The sequence below is a fragment of the Loxodonta africana genome, chromosome 25 (assembly GCF_030014295.1).
Source record: "Loxodonta africana isolate mLoxAfr1 chromosome 25, mLoxAfr1.hap2, whole genome shotgun sequence".
Lineage (NCBI taxonomy): Eukaryota > Metazoa > Chordata > Mammalia > Proboscidea > Elephantidae > Loxodonta > Loxodonta africana.
The window spans coordinates 56,166,922-56,189,705 of NC_087366.1; the positions used below are offsets into that span (position 1 = coordinate 56,166,922).

At 39.4% G+C, this 22,784-nt stretch overlaps 1 protein-coding gene across 4 annotated transcripts; it reads left to right on the plus strand.

Annotated features, from left to right (window-relative positions):
* The first annotated feature begins 103 nt into the window (after positions 1-103).
* On the plus strand, positions 104-20,967 carry BPNT1 (3'(2'), 5'-bisphosphate nucleotidase 1). 4 transcript variants are annotated; one of them, XM_010599419.3, is made up of 10 exons: positions 104-256; positions 5,853-5,980; positions 7,437-7,541; positions 8,214-8,321; positions 10,224-10,272; positions 11,748-11,839; positions 12,931-12,975; positions 15,918-16,115; positions 18,428-18,533; positions 19,702-20,967. In XM_010599419.3, the coding sequence occupies exons 2-10, from the start codon at positions 5,861-5,863 to the stop codon at positions 19,848-19,850; spliced, it is 972 nt and encodes a 323-aa protein (XP_010597721.2). In that variant the 5' UTR covers positions 104-256; positions 5,853-5,860; the 3' UTR covers positions 19,851-20,967. The 4 variants fall into 4 exon arrangements, with proteins under 4 accessions (XP_010597721.2, XP_010597720.2, XP_010597722.2 ...); XM_010599418.3 differs by having other exon boundaries at positions 105-252; XM_010599420.3 differs by having other exon boundaries at positions 105-242.
* The last annotated feature ends 1,817 nt before the right edge of the window (positions 20,968-22,784 follow it).

Genomic DNA, 22,784 nt, shown 5'->3' on the forward strand with positions numbered 1-22,784 from the left:
GAGAAAGCACGAAGGAGTGGGGTTTCCGGCGGGTCGGGAGCCTGAAGGGGCGGGGGCGAGGTAGCAGTTCTGCGCTTGCGCCGACTTGTCCGCATGCTCAGTAGCTGCGGTAGGTTTGCCTCCATCCCGGAATGACCGGCAGATACCGAGGCAGCGCGGTGCGGGACGCGACGAGGGACTCGCCGCTTGATAACGCCTTTTCTGTTGTTACCTGAAGCCTCCTTCGTCTCTCTTTGATCCAGGTTTGTCACCGTAAGTAAGTTTTTCCCCCTGCCATTCAGGGCCAGCGCCTTGGGCAAATCTGGGTAGTTTATTGGTCTCCTAACCCCACCCCTTTCACAGATATGAGGAGATTCAAGGAATATATATATATTTGAAAAAGTTTAAGTGAATCAGATTGCCTCTCCGGATATCCCAATTTCGGGGCACTCCAAATGCTGACTATCAGGATTTTAGTTGTGTATCTCTGCTCTCATTTTGGTACTTCAGGGTCTTTTTATGGCTAATTTATTGTAGGAATAACAAAGCAAACCTAGGCATTATGTTGATTTGTTGTTGTGTGCCATAGTGTACCCAGATGTAGAGACTGTCAAACGCCAGAAATTATATTTCATTGAAGTAGTGAATGCTTTTCTTACTTTTTTCTTTTTAAATAGATGTGTGTGGCACACTAACAGAATGATTAATTTTAAGGTACGCTCTTACCGGTTTAAATTATAGTATCGTTGATAAAAATCATTACAAGAAATAGGAAAGGAACTATTTGTTGTAATGAGTGTGATCATATTTAGCAGGGGCAAGGTCGAGTGCCTTTGGCAAATTGATGGAATTAAACTAATATTAAAGGAAAAACAACTCGTGGTCTCCAAAATTTGATTACCATCCGTTCAAGTCTTTGCCATCTGGGTACTAGTTACGATAACTCTGTCTTCGTTTCTGTGTGGAGATATGCCCCAGGAAAGTAGAACGGTTTCCACACTTTTAAGAAAAACCTTAGGGAACCCCTAGAGCACAATTTGAAAGACAACATCTCTGATGCACATTTTCAGTTATACCAAATCTTGTCGTTTTATTAGGTAATTTAGCCAGGATGATAAGAGTTTTGCTCAGATTTTGTAAGTTCTTTGCTGTGTGCCTCTTATCAAGAACACAGAAACAGCGCTGTAAGGAAGAGAGATTATCCTTCCCTCAGGCCAAGATTCTGTTCCTCGTCATTGGTTTGTGTGTTATTCACATCCTCTATTTTAAACTGCTCATTTTAATCATAAAATTAGTAGATTCATATGGTAAACTATTCGAACAATGCAAAGGGAAATATGATAATAAATTTAAAATTATGTATTTTCCTTCTTCCATCATCCTACTACACAGAAGTTGTCAGTGTTAATAATTGCTTGTATGTTCTTCCTGATACTTTCTATCCACATGCAAATATCTGTATGTATATCCTTTTGTTCCCCACAAATGTAAACACCTAAGGTTTCTTTTTTTACTTGGTTTACCTTGGAGATCTTTCTATATCAGCATATATAAATCTATATCCTTTTTCATAGCTGCATAGTACTCCATTTGTGAATGTACCTTCCATTACTTAATCAGTCCCCTACTGGCGGACATTAAGCTTGTTTTGAGTTTTCTGCTATTCTTGCAGCAAGCATTCTCATAAATACATATTCGTAGGCCTGTGGATTTATTTAGGATTTTCTGGAAATATAATTGCTGGTTCAAAAGATATGTGTTTTGCTTTTAATAAAGTTTTCATATTACCTTCCTAAGAGGTTTCACCATTTTACATTCTACTAACAGTGTGTAGGGACATGTTCTTTCACAATCAAAAAACAACAGGAAAATCTTTTTGTATCTGTGCTAGTCTTAGAAATGAACATTTGTTTTTTTAAGGTGCATTTCTTTCAGCATTAGTGAAGTTGAGCATTTCATAAATCTACTGGCCATTGCTTTTGTTTTTCTAGAACTTCTCTGTTCATATCCTTTGCTCATTTTTGTATTGGACTGTTCATCTTTTACATATTCATATTTAAGAGCTCTTCACAGAACAGAAATTAGCTCCTTTGTCTCAAATGTGATAAAAAATCTTTTTCTCATTTTGTTAGTTATGTTTTTACTTTATTGATAGTATTTCGGCTGTGCAGAAATTTTTTATAATCACGCACTCATCTGGAATATATACTGATATAAAGTATGCAAAAGGAATCCAACATGTTTTTAATGGTTAGTGATTGTCCCAGCACCATTTATGTACAATTGGCTTTTTCCCATGGTTTAAATAGAGTCCTGGTGGTACAACAGTTCAGCGCTTGACTGTTAACCAAAAGGTCGAACCCGTCAGCCCCTTGATGGGAGGAAAGACCTGGCAATCTACCCCCATAAAGATTCCAGCCTGGGAAACCCTGTGGGCAGTTCTACTCTGTCCTATAGGGTTACTCTGAGTCCGAAACAACTCAAGGCAACACAGCAACAGCAACACAGTTTGTTTGGATCTGTTTCTGGAATGTATTTGATTCCATTAATTTGTCCCTATTTCTGCCCCATTGCTAAACTGTTTAATTACTATAGTTTTATATCATATTTTCATAACTGTCAAGAGGGGTATCTGTTCATTGCTCTTTTTCAGAATTTTCTCTGTTGTGCTTACATTTTAATTTTTCCAGATGACCTCGAACTTTAGTATCATTTGGTCAGTTTCCAAAGATAAATGATATTAATATTTTGATTGAGAGCCCACCATTGGTTTTTATACACTCCTCCTTATATGCTCACCACCTTCTTATTAAATTCAGAATACCTATCCCAGTCTATGAAAAGAAACTGGAACTTGGGTCCTGCTGTTCTTTGCCTTTCTGAACTAGCCCTATTGGTAGTTGTAAATATTTCTGAAATGGCTGAGATGTCAGGTTGATTGCTCTAAGTGTTCTCTAACCTTTGTTCATATCTACTGTAAACCTCAAGGCCAGAATCTTATGAAAAAGAATCTGTGCTGGGATTAACAGTCATATTAGTTATCATATCACCAGAGTCAAAGTCCTGCTGCAGAAGCTGTAAAGATTTTTTTTTGCCCTTAACCCCGCCCTAATGACCATGCAGGACAGCCAGTTATAAGGACAATCATCATCCTGATAATGGTGAAGCAGTAATATTTAGTGCTTACTTTGTGTCAGGTATTGTTGTAAGTGCTTTATAAGTGTTAGCTCTTTTAATAATCACAACAGTCCGATGCTGTAGGTACTATTGTTAGCTCCCTTTTACAAACTGAGGCAGGAGAGTTTAAGTGGCGTTCCCGAGATCTCCCAGCTAGCGTGTGCCAGAGCCGGGATTTGAACACAGGCAGCTGGCTCCAGTGCCCGTGCTCATAACCACTATGCTCCTTCTGAGTCAGTTTTCAGGAAGACATGTTCACGAAAGGTAGTGTTTTAGGACCCAGACGGTGTAACACCTGTAGAGGAGGAAGTACAGTGGGTATAATTTGAACTGCTGTGAGGAAGTTAACGCTTTGCCTGCAGCTGGCTCTGTATCCACTACAACAAAAGGTAATTCTCATTTGGGGTCCAGGACAGGGCACAATTAAAAAGCAGGCTGATAGGAACCTCTTCTACAGATTCTGTGTTTTGATGATATGATTAGCCACTTCTCTGTATACCCAGAACTAAAAATGCGTTTATTTCATTACTAATTCATTTTGAACCAGAGAAGTAACTTCAGAGAAAATGATAGAAACATTTTTTTATTTGCCAACTAAAAGTGATTTGTGCAATCTGTTTATAAATCATCAGTTTTATATCTAACTTCATTTTCTTCCATTCTTATTTCTTGTGAAGTCTGTGTTAGCTTTTAAATGGTGGTTCATAAATGTAGTATACATTTTGTGACAAAGATAGGAAAAAGAAAAAAACCAGCAAGTTATTTCTTTGGAAGAAAATAACTGTGGACTTGGCAAACATAAGGGAAAGTGGTTTAGTTCACATCTGAAGTTGACAAGGCTCAGACGATTGTTTAACAGGCTTAAAGGTAAATGATAACGTGTGAAAAGTTGTAATAGCACCATACAGGGAGGGAAAATGATCTGCCTTTCACAAATGGAGTTTTATAACACAGGGACTGGATGAACATACATACCAACGCATGTTAAAATATCCTCCGTGGTGAAGACATCTGGGTAGTACAAGTTAGTTGCCTGAAGACAACTTTTCCAGTGCAGAATAAATCAGACATATGACTGTATATATGGATATAAGGCCACCAAAGCATTTGCTAAATTATTTCTCCTGATTTCTATTTGAGGTGTTGCTGAATTAGTAATAATCGTAACGAGTTTATTCCACATTTAACACTTGGTTTGCCAAGAAAATGAATCTAGCCTGATTATAAGTGTAATAAGAGAAACAATTCAAATAAATAGAAATGTGTTTTATTTTCATCTTAATTCCAGTATGATATTCATTACCTTACATCAGTTTCCCCTCTGTCTTCCTTCTGAAGGGGTTCAAACACTTTACCTCTTTATGTCTCAATTGTGTTCATAATTCCTCTGAATAGATTGTGGGTGATGGAAAAAGGATGTAAGGAGGCACATCAAATCAAATACTCAGTCAGGAACAAATGCTGCAATGGGGCCTACTGCTGCATCGAGGTTTCTGATGTCTTTACAACTGTATTGTGTTCCTTTATTGCATTGAAATATTGATTTGATTTAGAGGTGGGAGAGTTTTTTGTCATAGCAAGAGGTTTATCAGGGACTGTTTATGAGATCATCACTTGGGGGAGGGAAGGGAAGGAAGCAGGAATGGGCAGAGAGAGCAGGTGGGTTGGGATGCAGTCTTAACTAAGTTCTTTGCTGACCATGCTGAGCGCTTAGAGGCCAGGATGGCCCTTCAGAGTTGGGGCCACAGCCCAGTTGGGTGAGGAGTGGCCTTTAAACTCACCCTGTTGACTCTTTTCAGCAGATAAGTTCCCAAAAAAGGGTGACAGCTAAGGGCTATCAGTGGGCAGCACTCCCAGCAGCTGGAGGAACAAGCCCTCAGTCCTCAAGGGGAATCTGGGTGGTAATCCCAGCATTCAGAACAGTCGCTGAAATTGCAGGATTTGAATTTGCATTTTCAAAGAGACATGTACTTGATCCTAAAGACTGTTTCATTTACTTCATTGGAGCCAGTGACTTCTCTGACACTCATTACTCTCCCAGGTGATTGGTCTTCACTACAGTTACTGTGTTGCTTTTTCTCGTTATTTGGCTATTGAAGAGGATGGGAGATATAATTAGCTGATTAAATTCTATTCAGTCTCTAAAGGACTATTGATATTACAGAAACAGTCAAAACCGTATATAATCCGTCTTCTCTTTAATTACCCCACCCCCCTGCACCTACACATACATACATGTCCTTATGCTATTCATAGCACTCTTGGCACCAGTTTTGTGTTATAAACATTTGGTCACATTGTTTTAGTCCCAATCCACAGGAATAGTAGTTCCTCTAGAGAAGATGTTATATCTTATATTTTTAGCCCCTGAAGCACCTTCCATAGCCTTTGCACATCACATATCACACACAAAAACATTTTTTTTCAAATGCTTAGCAGCCTGGGTGGGTTTTGCCATGCCTCAAAATGTCCCATCTGCAAAGAGAAAGCATACTATAGGATTTTATTGACAGAGCTATAGATGAAAATTGGAGTTTTTCCCAAGCCCCCTTTGGTAAATATTTATAATGAATTTACTCAGTTAATTGGGGAAGTCCCAAGAAAGCATTCAATAAATGTGTTGAATTGAATTCAAGTAACTATAACCAGTAGTTGGCTTTGAAGATAATGAAACACTTCTCTCAACTTCCTCTTAGGGCTTATCATGGCTTCCAGTCACACTGTGTTGATGCGGTTGGTAGCTTCAGCATATTCTATTGCTCAAAAGGCAGGAATGATTGTCAGACGTGTTATTGCCGAAGGAGACCTAGGCATTGTGGAGAAGGTACTGAGCCTCATCTCATTTCATACCAACTTTATTTATGTTCCGTAAGTTTGGCTAAAAGATGTAATAGGCAGACTAACAGTTAAAGATGGCTGTTGTAGAGCTCCCGATGGCTTCGTTATAGAAACTGCAAGACCCTTAGTTCCAATAACTCAAGACTTCCTACATGCTCAGTAGTAAACCGACAATGTAATACAACTACTTTCAGAAGACTCCTAGTCTTACTGAGTTTTCTATAAATTTTTTCTATTATAAAAAATGGGAAATGGAGAAAAATAGCAAGAAGTAAACAAAAGTCATCCATCCTGCCATCACTGCCAGCAATTTCAATCACGTCCTTCCAGATCTTTTTCTTAGTTTCACTTATTTTGTTTGGATTGATTTTCTGTTGTGATTATATTAGATACATAATTTTGTATCTTATAACTAAGGAATAATAGAAATACATGTCCAAGTAGAAAAAAAAGTAATTCTCCCACTGCCTTCTGTACTGGTCGGGCACTTCTAGTACTTTTTTAAAAGGGATGGGAGCTGAATCAGATTTGTTACACAAGGTATCCAGAATGAGGAAGTCTGATACCATGTTGGTAGAAAGAGCGGGAATACACATCCTAAGGAAGAAAAGATCGAGTACAACTGTCCGACACTGAATGAGAGCACCATAGGTGTGCTATATATTAAGTGTTACTGCAGTTCATTCTCATATTTTTTAGATTTAAAAAATAGAAGCGATTTCTATGCACTGATGAATTGTCCTGAGAACCCCTTGAGTTATTAGAATTCAGATTAATGAGTAGACATTACGGTAGCTACACAAGAATCTGTATAGGATTACCCTTTGGATACCTAAAGGTACAGTATTTAACTTTGGCTGCCTTGAAAAGTTATGACTTTCCTATCGCTTAGCCTGTTTAAGCAAAAGGTTAATATTTAGAGATCTTGTAAAAGGAATATCTGAACTTGGAGAGAAAATGTTCTAAATAATTTAAAAGCTCCTTTCCAAGCTATAAGCACTGTTAATCCTTTGAAAAAAACAAAGCTGAGAAACTAGTTGACTCATTTGGTGTTAAGTTCCGTGAATCTAAAAACTAGCAGCGTCATTTAAGTGATAAAGACGCTCATACATTAAGAATCAGGTTGACAACAGCCCGTTTTACATTGTTGTTCTGTGCCATGGAGTCACTTCTGACTCATAGTGACCCTATAGGACAGAGTAGAACTGCCCCATAGGGTTTTGTAGGCTGTAATCTTTACAGGAAACCCACTGCTGTCGCGTTGATTCCTACTCATAGCGACCCTATAGGACAGGGTAGAACTGCCCTGTAGACTTTCCAAGGAGCACCTGGTGGGTTCGAACTGCCAACCTTTCGGTTAGCAGCCGTAGCACTTAACCACTACGCCACCAGGGCTCCTTATTTTACATTCGTTCTGCTAAAATTTTCATTCTTTGTTGCAGACCTGTGCAACAGACCTGCAGACCAAAGCTGACCGATTGGCACAAATGAGCATCTGCTCTTCACTGGCACGGAAATTCCCCAAGCTAACAATCATAGGGGAAGAGGTAAGAGTGTCAGGGCTGTGATATGTTTAAATTCTTGTTTACCTTATGGATTTATAATGACACTTGAATGACTTCCGAGTTCAAGCATAACAGCTGACATTTTAACGTGGAAAATTAACTCTCTTATTCTTTGGATTTACAGGAAATATCTGATTTAAGTATTTTAGTCCATTTCTAGGCCATATGTCTCAATTCTTAGCCATAAAAGATGTGGCTATTATTAGAATAAAACCCAGTGCCGTCGAGTCGATTTCTACGCATATAATATTCAGCATTAAAACTGTAAGATGAGCAGAGTTTTAGAACTTGGGGATAAATTGAGTTTAGTGGTGGTTTGTTTCCCTGAGGCATACTTGCATGCTTATCCAAAGACTATAACACTTTGAGACTAAAGGAATCAACATTTCATGTATGTGAGAGGGTGGAATTATCTGATGTCACAGCTACTGTTCAGGATAATGAAGTTGGGACAGTCTGTAGTTAACTCTGATGAATCATACATGGTTCTTTTTGACAATTTTTTTAGGTTTACTTTGGAAGCTCTAAAAATAAATGATAAATGGAAAAGGACTAGTGAAAACTGTGATGCTGCATTGCTTCTGTTACCGAGATGAACTGTGTGTATACTCGTGTTTAGCTTCAGTGTCATCACTAGTATTATCTCTGCTTTAGGATCTGCCTTCTGAAGATGTGGACCAAGAGCTCATTGAAGATGGTCAGTGGGAGGAGATACTGAAGCAACCCTGCCCATCACAATACAGTGCTATTAAAGAGGAAGATGTACGGTCCATATTTGTGCTTAACTCTCTTTTAACTTTGTTTTATGCCTTTGTAAAGGAGGTGATATTTGCCTATGATGATGGAAAGTTAGTAGTTATAAGATAGGGACAAGCCATCTATTCACGTGGAGCAACAGAGGAAGAAGGAGAGTCAGGAATAGGAGGATATGGAATGTGTGGCTAATTGCCTCCATGAACAACTGCCTCCTTTGCCATGAGACCAGAAGAACTAGGTGGCACCTGGCTACAAGTACTGAACATTTTGATCAAAAATCCGAATCCAAAAGGGGAGAAAATAAAACAGAAGCACAAATTCTCGTGTACTCTATACTTTCTGGAGCCTTGGAGGCTGGATGAACCCCTAGCACTGTTGCCCTAAAATAACCTTTAAACCTTAAACCAAAAATATCCCCTGAAGTCATCTTAAGACCAAACAGTAGTTTAGTTTAACTAGTAAAAAAAGGTCTGCCTTGAGCATTGTGCTGTTTCAAGAACTATCTACATAGGATCAAATTGACTACATAGGATCAAATTGACAACAGCAACTCAAAAGATTAGATAGATACCCGAGGGGGCAGTGAGTTTATGTTAATGAAGGAGGAACAACTCAGAACAGGAGGGGGAGAATGGTTGCAAAGCTCAAAGGTTGTAATTGCTGTCACTAAATGGTACATGTAGAAACTGTTGAACTGGTTTGTGTTTTGCTGTATAGTCTCAGCAATAACAAAATAAATAAAATTTAGAAGGGAAAACAAAAACAAACTCATGTGGCAACCAGAATGGAATTAGTAAGAATGTTGACACATTGTGAAAAAAATTAACCAGTATCACTGGATAATTTGTGTAGAAATGGTTAAATGGGAACCAAATTTGCTATATAAACTCTCACCGAAAACACAATATTATTAAAAAAAAAAATAGGGACAATCCAGGAACTTGAAATCTTTCAGCACCAGCATAGAAGTATCAGGCAACCGTATGGAATGTCTGGTCTATTGGTTTAGAGTTCAATTTCTCATCCTTTTCTTTTTCTCTCGACTCTGAAACCTCTACTAAAAATGCTTTCAGGAAGAGAATCTAATTTCTTATTTATTAGATTTGGCAATAATGCATTTGATTGGTGACTGGAGCTGGAAAGAGATGAAGTTATAAAATCATCCCATTTATTTTTTACAGTTGCTTAAGTTAAATATAGGATTCCAGATAACCACCATACTTCCCTAATTTTAATTCATCTAACACACATTCACTGAGCACTTACTATGAGTAAGGCAGTATGTTATGTGGTATGGAGAATATGAAGAAAATAACATACCGTGTCTTCCATTAGAAAGACACCTTCTTCACATCAAGCATTATGATTAGTGTGGTTAATGGCCACAAGTCCTCAGTCAAGTTAAAAATCCTAAGCAGTAGGGATTTCTTTTTTAATCTACTGCCAATTTTAGGACCGTTCATTTTCCTTTGGCCTGTATGAGCTATATATCCGTGAGAAAATCAGACTGTTACTATTAAAACAACAACAAAACAGAATCATCACTTGTATATAAAAAAACTGACATCCACACATTGTTCAGAACATCTTGGAGCCTCCCTGGCAGTGTTCCGGCACCACCATCCAGAGTCAGTGTGTGCCCAGAGCTCAGGTGACAATAAACTTCTATCAGTTAAGCATCTCATATTTAAAATTCATAAATCAGACCTTCCCCTAATTTCAATGGACCTTGTCAACGATCACAAAACAATAAGGGCTTTTTTTTTAACCATCACAAAACTGGTGATGTCGACTTCATCCATCGTATAATTTCAAAAATGGAAAAAAAAGGGGGGGGTAATTTTATTTACTAAACTCTGTTTTTAGATTTCCATTTTCTCATTTGGTTATTTGCTCTTTGTTCTTTAGCTTGTGGTCTGGGTTGATCCTCTGGACGGCACCAAGGAGTACACTGAAGGTCTGCCTCGCGTTTGTATCTGACAGCAGTAGGGTGTGCTGTTCATGTGTGAACATTGGGTGTTTCATGGATTGCATGGAAAGCCAGTACCATATTTTACGTCTCTTTCCTAAAGCTCTATTTGTGCTTATCCTAGCTAGCTGTTTTTATACATCAGTGGTTGTCAAGTCAGAGAGGGAGGAAATTCATCTCCTTCAGTTACGCCCACATCACTAATATCCCTCAAATGAGAATCACTAACATATTAAACCAAAGGACTGTATTGAACTCCCAGCTTACTGGGGTGGAAAACGATGGAGACCACAGCTGTACCACCCTTGCTCTGTCACTACCCGCATCCCGTGTCCGTCCTACATACTCGCTAGACCACCTCTTCCCTCACCTGTGAGCCACTTCTCAGGTCACAGGCTCACCTTTAAAGATGGGCTTTGTTGATGCAGGGTGACATTGCTTTTTTCTGAAGTTATCTAAGATGAGAAAAACAAGAAAGCAGCAAATTGAAATAAAGTTGACAACATAACAGTAAGAAGGACCAAGCTCAGAGCCAAAGTTTTAGGTTTTAGAAGCATAACATAAGCTTAAAGTTTTATTCTAGAAATGAAGGCCACACCAATTTTCTTATATTATTTCTCAGTTTCATAGCTTAAGAAAAGAATATGTCTCATAATTACTACAAAAAAAAGAAACACTTTCTTTCTCTGTGCCTGAATATAACGTGCCATCTTAAGTTAGTCAACTACATATTGTGTATAAAAAAATGCATACCAAAAAAGTCTTTGAAATCCTTTGGGAAATAGGGAAGCTCTAGACAGCCCTGGAGCCCTGGTGGTGCAGTGGTTAAGAGATTGGAAGCTTGAATCCACTAGCTGCTCCATGGAAACCCTATGGGGCAGTTCTACTGCGTCCTATCTGCTTGCTATGAGTCGGAATCGACTCTAGAGCAGTGGGTTTGGTTTGGTTTTTAGACAGCGTTAATGTGCATAAGAGCCCATAGACATCTTGTTTAAAATGCAGGCCTTGACCCCACACACAGACCTTGGTTCATGAACTTAGGGAAGGAGCTCGAGAATCCGCACTTGTGAAAATTACAATGGCTGCGGCTTGGTAGCCCGTGGGCCTTGCTCTGAGAGACCTTGCTTTAAAGGCTTGAAATGCAAGTCTAGAGAGTGAGCCAGCAGGTAGGAGTGAGTTAGAAGGTGGCAGAGGGAGCACCTAGGGATCTAGTGATAATGACTATGGAGTTACGGCTGACTGACTTGTCTTCCAAATTGTTCTAATGAGAGCGTGGCTATCAATTCAATTTAGTGACCAGCACTATTATAATGTGTGCATTTTTGCCATAAGAATGATTGACCATCAGTGAGTTCTTGCAAATTCCTTAACTTTACTGTAAAAATAATTTGCAGTGATTGACGTACTGGTGATGAGTCAGCATGAGAAAGTGATTTCAGTCAATATTCGTTTCTTCTTTATAGGTCTTCTTGACAACGTAACAGTTCTTATTGGAATTGCTTATGAAGGAAAAGCCATAGCCGGAGTTATTAACCAGCCATATTACAACTATCAGGTAATACTATAAGTGATACAAAAATATTTCAATAGATAAGTGATTATAGAGTTTTAGGACTCCTGATACCGAATCTAGCGGTTTCTAGCCTGATTGCATGTACAATCATCTGGGAGCTTTTTGAAATACAGATTCCCAGGTCATACTCCAGATCTAATGAAAGAGAACCTCTGGGGGAGGTGGTCCCAGGAATGTGTATGCGTGTGTATGTGTTTACATGTATTTTAATGTACCCCTTATGATTCAATTGCAAACGTTTGGGAAGCACTGATACAGCTCTTGATTAGCTTGGACATCAAGACACCTGACTGACAGGCGGTTCTTACAGCACATTGAAGGAATTAATCATTTTGACCAAGAAAAGATGCTAGCCATGTTGCTTTCCAGGTAACAGTGCCTAAATTGTAGTCAGCGTTCACAAGAGAACTAAATATGCTCTTGCACTATTTTCTCTTATTTTGTCTCTTCTTAACTGCTTTGACTTTCTGTTAAACTTCAAAGAAATTAGATCCTTGGAAGAAAGACACTAGTATAATTCCGAAGCAGGAATATACCATTAAGTCAAATTAAATGAATTTTCAAGGAAATAGTTGAGGTAAATACTTAAGGTATTTCCATTAGCAAGACCTTGAGAGAACTTTGGGGAAACCAAGAAACCAGAGTGGAGACTGTTACGTCTGTATTTCTGGTTTAAGAGCAGGATTAATCTCTATTTCTAAGATGAATTTGGTTTATCCTGCCATTTGTATAATTATACATTTTTATTTATAATTATGTGCGTCTTAGGATTATTTACCGAAATAGTTTTATGTTATTGAGAATGTCTCTCTTACTAAATTTCTTAAGTATCCGTTAATTCTTTTAATATGACCTTAAGGTTTATATAGTGTTGTATCCAGACACGAGCCAGTGGTTATTGTGTAAACTTTAAAGTAAGTTAATACTGTTCTTTAAAACAAGGGCATTTAATTAATAAATAACATTGTAATGCATGGCACCTTTCATCAAAAAAAGATCTAAGAGCTTAAGAGTTATTAATAATTTTCATCCCTTCTTTCTGAGGTTAGAAAACTTGTATTCATTTTCCACAGAACGATGAAAAGCAGAAGTTAAGGGAACACAGGGATGAAGCCAAGGTGAGAAACATAGCTAGGGTCTCGGCTCCGCTTGTAGGTAGGAAGGAGGTAGGCCACATGGGACACCCATGGCGGCAGGCGCTGCCCGGCCTGTACGCCAGTTCACTTTCTCCTGTTGTGCATCTCCCCTGCATACCTGTCCTTTTGCTACCATTCCTTCCCATACACCTTTTCCTCTCTCTTGCTTGTGCCTTACAATTTGTTGCAGTAAGTAGAAATGTTGCATAGCTCTGTTGGCGGTGGTCAAGGCTGAAGGTTGGGTTTTAAATCATCATCATAACAGCTAACATTTATCAAGAGCATACGTGTGTGGCCAGGCTCTAGTGCTTCACAGGCACTGTCTCATTTACTGCTTACAGCAACGCTATGAGGAAATCACTATCCCCATTTTAAAGGTGAGGAAACTGAGGCAAGAAACGTGCCCAAGGTCACGCAGCTGGTACATGGCAGAGCTGGGACTCAAACCGAGGCTCAAGCTCTTACCCATTGCTCAACATTGCCTCTCTGGAGCCCAATAAAAGACTTGCAACAATTCAAACTTTACTCTTGGTGCTGATATGTAGTGATTCTGGTAGGCGCTTAAAGAAAACATCACAGCATAACGCAAAGAGGCTGTGTCTATCTTTAGATCAGAGCTAGCTTCTTAACTGTTATGAATCTCAATGAACTCATCAGTAAGATGAGAATGTCAGCCTTCATTATCCCCAGAGAGTTGGCGTGGAGCCTTTGAAGACAGACAGCGAGAGACACTGAGCAACCAGGAGCCCAGAGGAAGGCCAGCTGGCTGCATCACGGGATTGCATTCACCTCACCGGGTCACCAGATCCCCTGCTCCTGTCCTCTTTGCCTGCATAATCATTTTCAGAGGGAACATGAGTGGTTAGGGACCAGAATACTTCTATCTACCCTTTTCTGTGCTTCCCTCTCTTTATCAGAATAACTGGGGAGCTGAATTGATAAATAGGTTTCTTGGGAGCATGGAATTAGGTTTGGTAGCAATCAAGCTAAAGCCAAACGAGTACTTAGAGCCACCATAGCACCCATCTGTCCTTTTCAGACTCTAAGCCTCTCCTGTGGTGCAGAGTCAAGAGGGAGCAGAGACAGCAAACTAACATGGAATACCTAGTGAGGGTCACTGCTGCCCGTGCTTGTCTTGGGGTTCCTTTGTTGTCCTGTTTGCAAGGAGTGCTCTCCGCAGGCCTTCAGCTGTCAGCCTCTTCAGGGATTGCCTCACCTGTAAAGAGTGGTCTCGCCTAGCGTCACACCCTTACCAAGGCAGTCCATGACCAATGACTGTCACCAGGGCATAAAGACCTGGTACTTCAGCCCAATTTAGGACAAGTCCGAAGCGCCATTCTAGCTCCAAGGTTCCCATGTGGTCGGCTGGGTCTCTTGGGCCTGCATCACAGCTCAGCCTCCCCATCTACCCATTCCTGCTTTCTTCCCCTCCTTCCCACAGGTGTTGATCCCAAGCGCACTCCTCAGTAATCATCCTCCTGTCTTAAGAGTCTACTTCCTGGGGATCCCAACCTGCAACATAAGCATATAACAGCGCCCAGGGTACTGCTATAGGACAAACAAGATGATGTGTTTGAAGGCTTTATGACAAGTAAATTGAGGCAGTATAGTTCAGTGATGAAGAATACCAGCCTTGAACATAGATGAGCCTGAGTTTGGTTATGGTCTTCCTAGTGTCCTTGGTCAGGTTACTTACTGTTTCCAAGTCTCAATTGTGTCATCTATAAAATAAGACTGATAATAACTATTTCACCGGGCTGTTTTGAGATTAAATGAGGTAGTACGTGTGAAGCAGTTAGCATGGTGCCTGGTACGTGCTAAGAGTTCAGTAAAATATATGTCTACTATGGTAGACATACGGAAACCCTGGTGGTGCAGTGGTTAAGTGCTACAGCTGCTTAACCCAAGGGTCGGCAGTTCAAATCCGCCAGGCGCTCCTTGGAAACTCTACGGGGCAGTTCCACTCTGTCCTATAGGGTCGTTATGAGTCGGAATCGACTCAATGGGACTGGGTTTGGTTTGGGTTTTTTTATGGTAGACGTAGCAGTGGTTCGGAGCTCAGCTGCTAACCAAAAGGTTGGCAGTTCGAATCCACCAGCTGCTCCTTGAAAACTCTATGGGGCAGTTCTACTCTGTCCTATGGGGTCACTGTGAGTCAGAATCGAGTTGACAGCAGTGGGTTTTTGGTGGTATGTCAGCATAACTCAAAAGCAACTAGTTTGATTTTGGTTTGGATGTTAGCGTAATGGCATTTTTGGTAAACCTGTGTTAATCATTTTATGTATCTTACTTTTCATTACATACAGATTATGTTTTCCTATAGAAGGTGTTCAATTATAATAATGTGTTTGAAGATTTGTTAAGCTCTTCAAAGGAAAATACAGATGCTAAGATTGTATTACCATTGTCATTTTACCATGATTTGTCAGTAAAATCTTAACCCTGACCCCATTATCCATGGCAACTCTTCAGTATCGGCCTATTCATTTGCTCTGTCTCTGTGGCAGCAGAATATGTTATCACCACTACCTTTTCCCATGGTAATATGACCCTTATTATTCCTGGGATAATAAAAACTAGTAGCCAACATATGGTGTTTCATTTCCCGGGGACTTCCGTGCCTCTTTAAAACAGCTATTTTCAAATATAACAACAAGATCGTTGGGAGATTCAGAGAGAAACAGTTCTTTCCTGAGAACTCCAGGGAAAAACCAACAGTTCCATTCAGTACCCTTGAAACCAAAACAACAATGAGACCGATCAATTGATTCTCAGGAAAAGTTCTTATGATATTGTCCTTGCACGTTAAACACGGTCATGTTTATATTTACAAAATGATCATGGTGTTAATATAACTATTCCCTCTAGGGTGAATGTTTCTCTCCAGATGCTTACCAGCTTTGTTGTTTCATCCGTTTACACAGGCAGGACCAGATGCTGTGCTGGGGAGGACAATCTGGGGAGTTTTAGGTTTAGGTGCCTTTGGGTTTCAGCTGAAAGAAGCACCTGCTGGGAAACACATTGTCACAACTACCCGATCCCATAGCAACAAGCTGGTTACTGACTGTATTACTGCCATGAACCCTGACAACGTGCTGCGAGTGGGAGGAGCAGGAAATAAGGTAGGAGAGAGGCCACGGTCTGTTTTGAAATGAAATCCAATCATTGGATGGCACACCGATCTTTTTAAAATGGAAAGTAAGAATTTAAGGGAAATGGTTAAAGATTATAATTTGTCCTTAAAAGCATATCTCCACAACATTTTTTTTTTTCTTATGGTTCAAGTCTTTTTTGTATAAGACAGTTCAGTGTTAGTACTTGTAACTAGGATAAGAGCCCGTGCCTCTTGCCAGCCCTAATTTTCCCATGGACCCTTCTGGATTACTTCTACAGACCCTAAGGATGGGCTTGCCTCCTCCTTCCCAGCTACTTGCCCCATTCTTTCATTCAGGCTTCCATCCTCCTGAGAAAATTGTGAAGTGGGACACAATTTGATCTACATCCCTAGCCCTGAGCTCCTCTCATCTGATTGTCCCCTGGATATCATCACGATGGCATCCCTCAGGTATCTCCAAGTCACCATGTCCAGTTTGGGCTCATCCTCTTTCTACCCATTCCCCAAGATGTGTTCCTCTCCCTACTTCCTGTCTAGTTAACGACCCTACCATTTTCCTAATTGCTCCAGCCAGCCACCTGAAAGCCACCCTAGACTCCTTCCTTCTTCACGTTTTTATCAGTCTGGCCCTACCTTTGTATCTTCTTAATACTTCCCTAGTCTGTCTCCTCTTGTCCATCTCTACTGCCAGTGCCCCAGTTGAAACCTACCATCATCATCACTTACCCAGACCATTACAGTCCTCCAGAGTGGTCTCCCTGTCCAGTCTCAGTCTCCACAGTGCCACTTGGGCAATTAAAAATGCAGAACTTACCATATGTCACTCTCCTGCTCTAAATCCTTAGACAGCTCCCAGCACTTAGCATTTAAAGTCCAAGGCCATTAGCATGGAATGCAAAGGCCCCTGTAACCTGGCTCCAGCAGGGCCCCTAGCCTCATCTGCTGCCATCCCCCACCTCAGACTCCAGTGATGCTGAAGTGCACCTAGTTCCTGATACATGTGCGGTTTCACGCTTGTGTGCTGGCAGGGGGAAGCAAATAATAAATATTTATTGAACTTAGTGCAATTAATTTCTTCTCACCTATCCTTAGGAAGCAATGTTCAACTATTTTTAGATTTTCTAAAGGCATATACTGATAACAGGGAGAGAAATGGGAAAGTTAAAAACAACAGTATTGTGAAAAAATCTTAAATGTTTCAAAGTGAAAATGTATTCCTGGTATTCACGGAAATATAAATAGTGAGAAGTGTCCCAACTTTTGTAACCACAAAGCCCTATATCTCTTTTATCCCCAAGGGTCACCATTCTCCTTAGGAACAAATTCTGTGTCCCATACATCCCGCCTTTTCTCCTGTGCAAAGGCCTTGTTGGGCGGTTCTTAACTATTTTACTGGAAGGACCACCCCTTTGAGAATCCAATGAAGGCTACAGTTCTCCCCTCAAAAAATACGCTGGCATAGTTCTTGGCATATAATAAGACTTGACAAGTGTTTATTAAATGAAAAAGAAGCCTATAGTATGGTTTAAATGTTTAAAGGTGTTTGAGAATAGTACTGAAATGAGTAATTGGTTACTTCTGTGTTCACTGAGGTGTTCCTCGTTCTCTCAGTCTGTTCTCTTCTGATGAGTATTTGAAGGCAATGACAGTTAAAAAAAAAAAAATTTACAATATTAACAAAAAAACCCAACAGATTAATGAAGGTTTGATAGCAAATTACTGTTTAGAGTCGTACAAGTGCTATCAGTGACTCAGTTTTATATGAGTATTACAGGAATTTTTAAGATAGCTATTTAAAGGTCCTATTTTGGTAGTAGACACAGCAGAATCCAAAGACTTTTGAGAGTACTTTTTAAACTAATCAGCCCTGCACAACTGTTAGGACTTACTATAATTTGTAAATTATCACTGGTATTTCTCTATCCTTTATGTAATGATGGTTTTTTTTTATATGTTTAAAAAGCATTATTTAATTTTTCTACAATAAATATATATTCCTTTTCAAGTAAGAAAGAAAAATAACATGCGTAAAATGAAAACTTTATTTTACATAAAAACTTGGGAAATGGAGACTGTCCAGATCTCCCCCATGGAGGTCATTTGACAAGTCTTATCTCCTTCAGATCACTATGATGTATCTGCTCTGTATATTCCCTCATGATCCTAAAAAGTGTTGTTTAAAACTGCTAAAGGCTTTAGCCTAAGTTAACTCTGACAGAGATATTGATGAGATATACTTGATAGAAATGAGCAGTTTTTCCTATTTCTACGTCAATCATTTCATAGTTGAGGAATAATTGTTATTTGTATACTTCACAGATTATTCAGCTGATTGAAGGCAAAGCCTCTGCTTACGTATTTGCAAGTCCTGGATGTAAGAAGTGGGATACTTGTGCTCCGGAAGTCATCTTACACGCTGTGGGAGGTAGTCCATTTTACTTTGGGAATTGCAGTTTCCATACGGTTGTTATATTATGGCAAGATATAATATGTCACTTATGTTACTGGACCTCAACTCTTAGCATACAAAATCTAGAAAGAAACTTAGAGACTATCCAGTCCACCTGCCTTATTTCACAGGTGAGAAAATAGATTTTCAGCAAATTGATTCTTTGGTTATAGATTCTGTTTTGGACTTTGACCTACATACAGTCAGTATTATTTAACCTTTATTGACTTACAGCATTAATGTTTTTCAGGCTTTTTTTTTCCCCTTGAAAAGTAAAATAGTCATCATTGTTGTCATCAGCTCACTTCTCCTCCTGTAAGCCAACACTGGTGAATATCTCAGTACTGGTGCATAAATCAGTTACAATTGGGAAGAATCTGACTGGAGTATATTACATATACACGTGTAGTAAGATTATTTTTCAATTTCCAATAGACAGCAGTTCACATGTAGTTTTAGTAAGCAATACTTTTTAAATTCCCTGTTAGATAAAAAATAATAATAAACAGATCACTTGATTTTTAGTCTATCATTTCTCCTAATATATTATTTTATCAATACCTTATTAACATATTGAGTGATAAGGAAGTTAAATTCTTCTTCATCATGGTCCATTCTATTAGGATGCTAAATGAAACTGTAATATAATACAGTTACATTTTATGAACATTCTTCACTTAAACTTTACCAAATAAAGCATTAATATTAAATGGCAGAATGAAGAAAACACTTTAGAAAATGGGTCTGTGGTGATGGAGTATAACCAGCTGGAAAAGTAATCATCTCAGGAGAAGAGAGCAAACAGATTTCGTGATTTGATGCCAGTATTTAGTTAACTTTACCAATTAAGTTCACATCTAAAATGCATTGATTCCAAAACATATAAATTAAAAATGGTAAATGAAATTAACATGAATCAGAGAGGAAAATAAAAATCATTTATCCTCCATTTAGTTAAAACATTGCTTTTACTCAAATTTCAAGTGAATTAAAACTTTAATCTTCATGGTCACTTATTTTTCTTCTTTATTTTTCCCAGAATTAATTGGATACCTTTGGACAGGGAAGCAAAAGGCACTTAAAAATAGCTAGAAACGTAAGGATCCAGTGAGGCATTAACGTTGTATGAATGTGTTTTCTGTAGGCAAGTTAACGGATATCCATGGAAATGCCCTTCGTTATAACAAAGAAGTGAAGCATATGAACTCAGCAGGAGTCCTGGCCACCCTGAGGAATTACGACTACTACGCAAGTCGAGTTCCGGAATCTGTTAAAAACGAGCTTGTTCCTTAAGGGCAGCCTCGGGTACTTAGCAAGTAGAAGGACTTGGTTTCACAAATTAATACACTGTAAAATGAACTGAATGGAATTTTAAAATGAACTGAATGGAACAAACCTTTTCTTTGTTCATTGGTGATCAGCAAATTTATTAGGAGTAGAAAATAGAACTAGGAATTTATCTTGATTAATTAATCAACCAGAACAGTTTTCAGATTTGGAGAATTTATAAAGTCAGTATGTTGTATTTCTTTTCCTCCTTTTATTTGGAGAAATGAAAGATTTAGTCCTAATTGACAGTCCAGGTCAGTTACTTAGTCAACATTCCCATCGTGTAGACCGGATTTCTTTAGGGCACAGAATCACAAGTCATTACCTGGTCTTATTCTTGTTTTCCACAGTAATTTTTAAAGCTTTCCGATTTCAGTTGTGTATACACTAAAATGCCATTACATATGTTGATGAAACGGAGTCATGGCAAAAGTTCCTTTATAAAAAATGATTTAATTCTAGCTCTTTGTTATTCACTAGTTTTATTTTTTTTAAGTATTTGAAAATTATAAATTCTCTTTGGGGGGATTAGTTTATTCTTATGGTGGCATTAGTGCAATGGGTTTCTATTATATGGCTTTTCTGGCCCTGGATTTGCACCTCCCCCAAAATGGTTGGTTGGGCCATGATCTGTCTGCCAAAGGACTGGTCAGTTCGCTTTCCACATAAGTGGCTTGCAAGTATTGGTCAGCTTACAGTCCACCTAAGGGATTTGCTGGGGTCCCCACCCTGTAGTTGACCTTTACCTGGATTAGTTAAGGAGCCCGCCCTGTAATTGGCAAGGAGTAAATGAGCTGCCTTATAAAATGCCTTGAACCAGAGGGTAGAGCTGCCCTGATCCAGAGGAGAGGAGAGCTGCTGGCGTCACCCTGAGAAAAACTTGTTCCTCTGGGCAGCTTATCTGACGCTTCCTGAATGCCAAAGCGAGAGATGCAGTCTCTTCTTCTGGAGCTTTCCCAGACCTCGTTCATATACCTCTTTCTGAGTTGTATCCTGACTTTCCTGACATTGACCTTGAATGCATCCCAAATTGAGTCCTGTGACTTCTCCATTATTATCCTAATAAACCAAGTAACCATGAGTTGTAAGCATAGTCTGAGTTCTTGTGAATTCTGTGTGACCGTTGCAGTGAATCCTCGAACCCAGCAGAGAAACAGAGAGGGAAATGTTGGAGAAGTGGGAAAGCAGAGACGATGTAGCTGACCTCCACCTCGTGGGAACCAGCTTTATGGTGATACTAGTTCACAAGGTTGTCCTTACTGTGGAAGTTAGGGAACTGCCTTTACTCCTTCCAAGGGGAGATTATAACATATATTATCTGTCATCAGTTGAATTATGTCCCCCCAAAAATGTGTGCATCAATTTTGGCTGAGCCATGATTCCCAGTATTGTGTGGTTGTCCTCCATTTTGTGATTGTGATTTTATGTTAAAGAGGATTCGGGTGGAATTGTAACACCGTTACTAAGGTCACATCCCTGATCCAGTGTAGATGGGAGTTTCCCTGGGATGTGGCCTACACCACCTTTTTATCTTACAAGAAATGAAAGGGAAGCAAGCAGAGAGTTGGGGACCTCATACCACCAAGAAAGCAGTGCTGGGAGCAGAGTGCATCCTTTGGACCTGGGTCCCTGCACGGAGAAGCTCCTAGTCCAGGGAAAGGTTGATGAGAAGGCTGACAGAGAAAGAAAGCCTTCCCCTGTAGCTGATGTACTGAATTTGGACTTTTAGCCTACTTTACTGTGAGGAGATAAACTTCTCTTTGTTAAAGCCATCCACTTGTGGTATTTCTGTTATAGCAGCGCTAGACATTAAGACGCTATCAAAATTATTCTGACATTCTATGTAGATTTTTATTTGTTAGGCTCCTGTCCATTGTTTTTGATTAAATTTCCCTGTTCTTGGATTAAGCAAGTGGCTTAATAGTTCATAAACCCAACTACATATCAGAATTACCTGGGAAGCTTTTTAAAAAATACTGATTCACAGGCCTCCATCCCAACAACTCTGATTCTATATATTTTGAAAAGGCTACGCATGGGATTTTGAAAATCATTTACATTTAGAACTCACTGGATAAAGTAGTATGTTATTATCTTAAAGAGACATCCTAATCTAGCAAGAAGAGGTCTCTGTACCTTTGACACCTTTGACTACTCCCTTTTGAAACTCTTCTCAGTTGTCCTGACTTTCTTCCTACCTCTTCTAGCCACTCTTACTCAGTGTTCTTTCTTTGTCTTCCTTCCATTGTTGTTTGGTGCCATCAGGTTGCTTTTGAATCATAGCAACCCTGTATTCAACAGAAACAAACACTGCCCGGTCCTGTACCATCCTCACAATCATTGCTGTGTTTAAGCCCATTGTTGTAGCCACCACGTTAATCCATCTCGTCAAGGGTCTTCCTCTCTTTTCCTAACTCTCTGCTTTACCAAGTATGATATCCTTCTCCAGGGACTGGTTCCTCCTGATGACATGTCCAAAGTATGTGAGACGGATTCTTGCCATCCTCACTTCTAAGAAACATTCTGGCTGTACTTCTTCCAAGATAGATTTGTTCATTCTTTTGGCAGTCCATGGTATATTCAATATTCTTCACCAACACCATAATCCAAAGGCATCGATTCTTCTTTGGTGTTCGTTATTGATTGTCCAACTTATGTATGCATATGAGGCAGCTGAAAACACTGGTTTGGGTCGAGCGTATCTTAGTCCACAAGGTTCTTTTTAATACTGTAAAGAGGTCTTTTGCAGCAGATTTGCAGAATGCAGTGTGTTGTTTGATTCCTGACTGCTGCTTCCATGGGTGTCGATTGTGGATCCAAGCAAAATGAAATCCTTGACAACTTCAATCTATTCTCAGTGTATCATGTTACTGCTTATCGGTCCAGTTGTGAGGATTT

Excerpts from the sequence above, each read along its gene's own strand:
- BPNT1 (XM_010599419.3), top strand. The coding sequence starts at position 5,861 with ATGGCTTCCAGTCACACTGTGTTGATGCGGTTGGTAGCTTCAGCATAT. Across the intron at positions 11,840-12,930 it reads AGCCATATTACAACTATCAG|AACGATGAAAAGCAGAAGTT; the intron begins GTAATACTATAA and ends CATTTTCCACAG. Across the intron at positions 18,534-19,701 it reads CATCTTACACGCTGTGGGAG|GCAAGTTAACGGATATCCAT; the intron begins GTAGTCCATTTT and ends TGTTTTCTGTAG.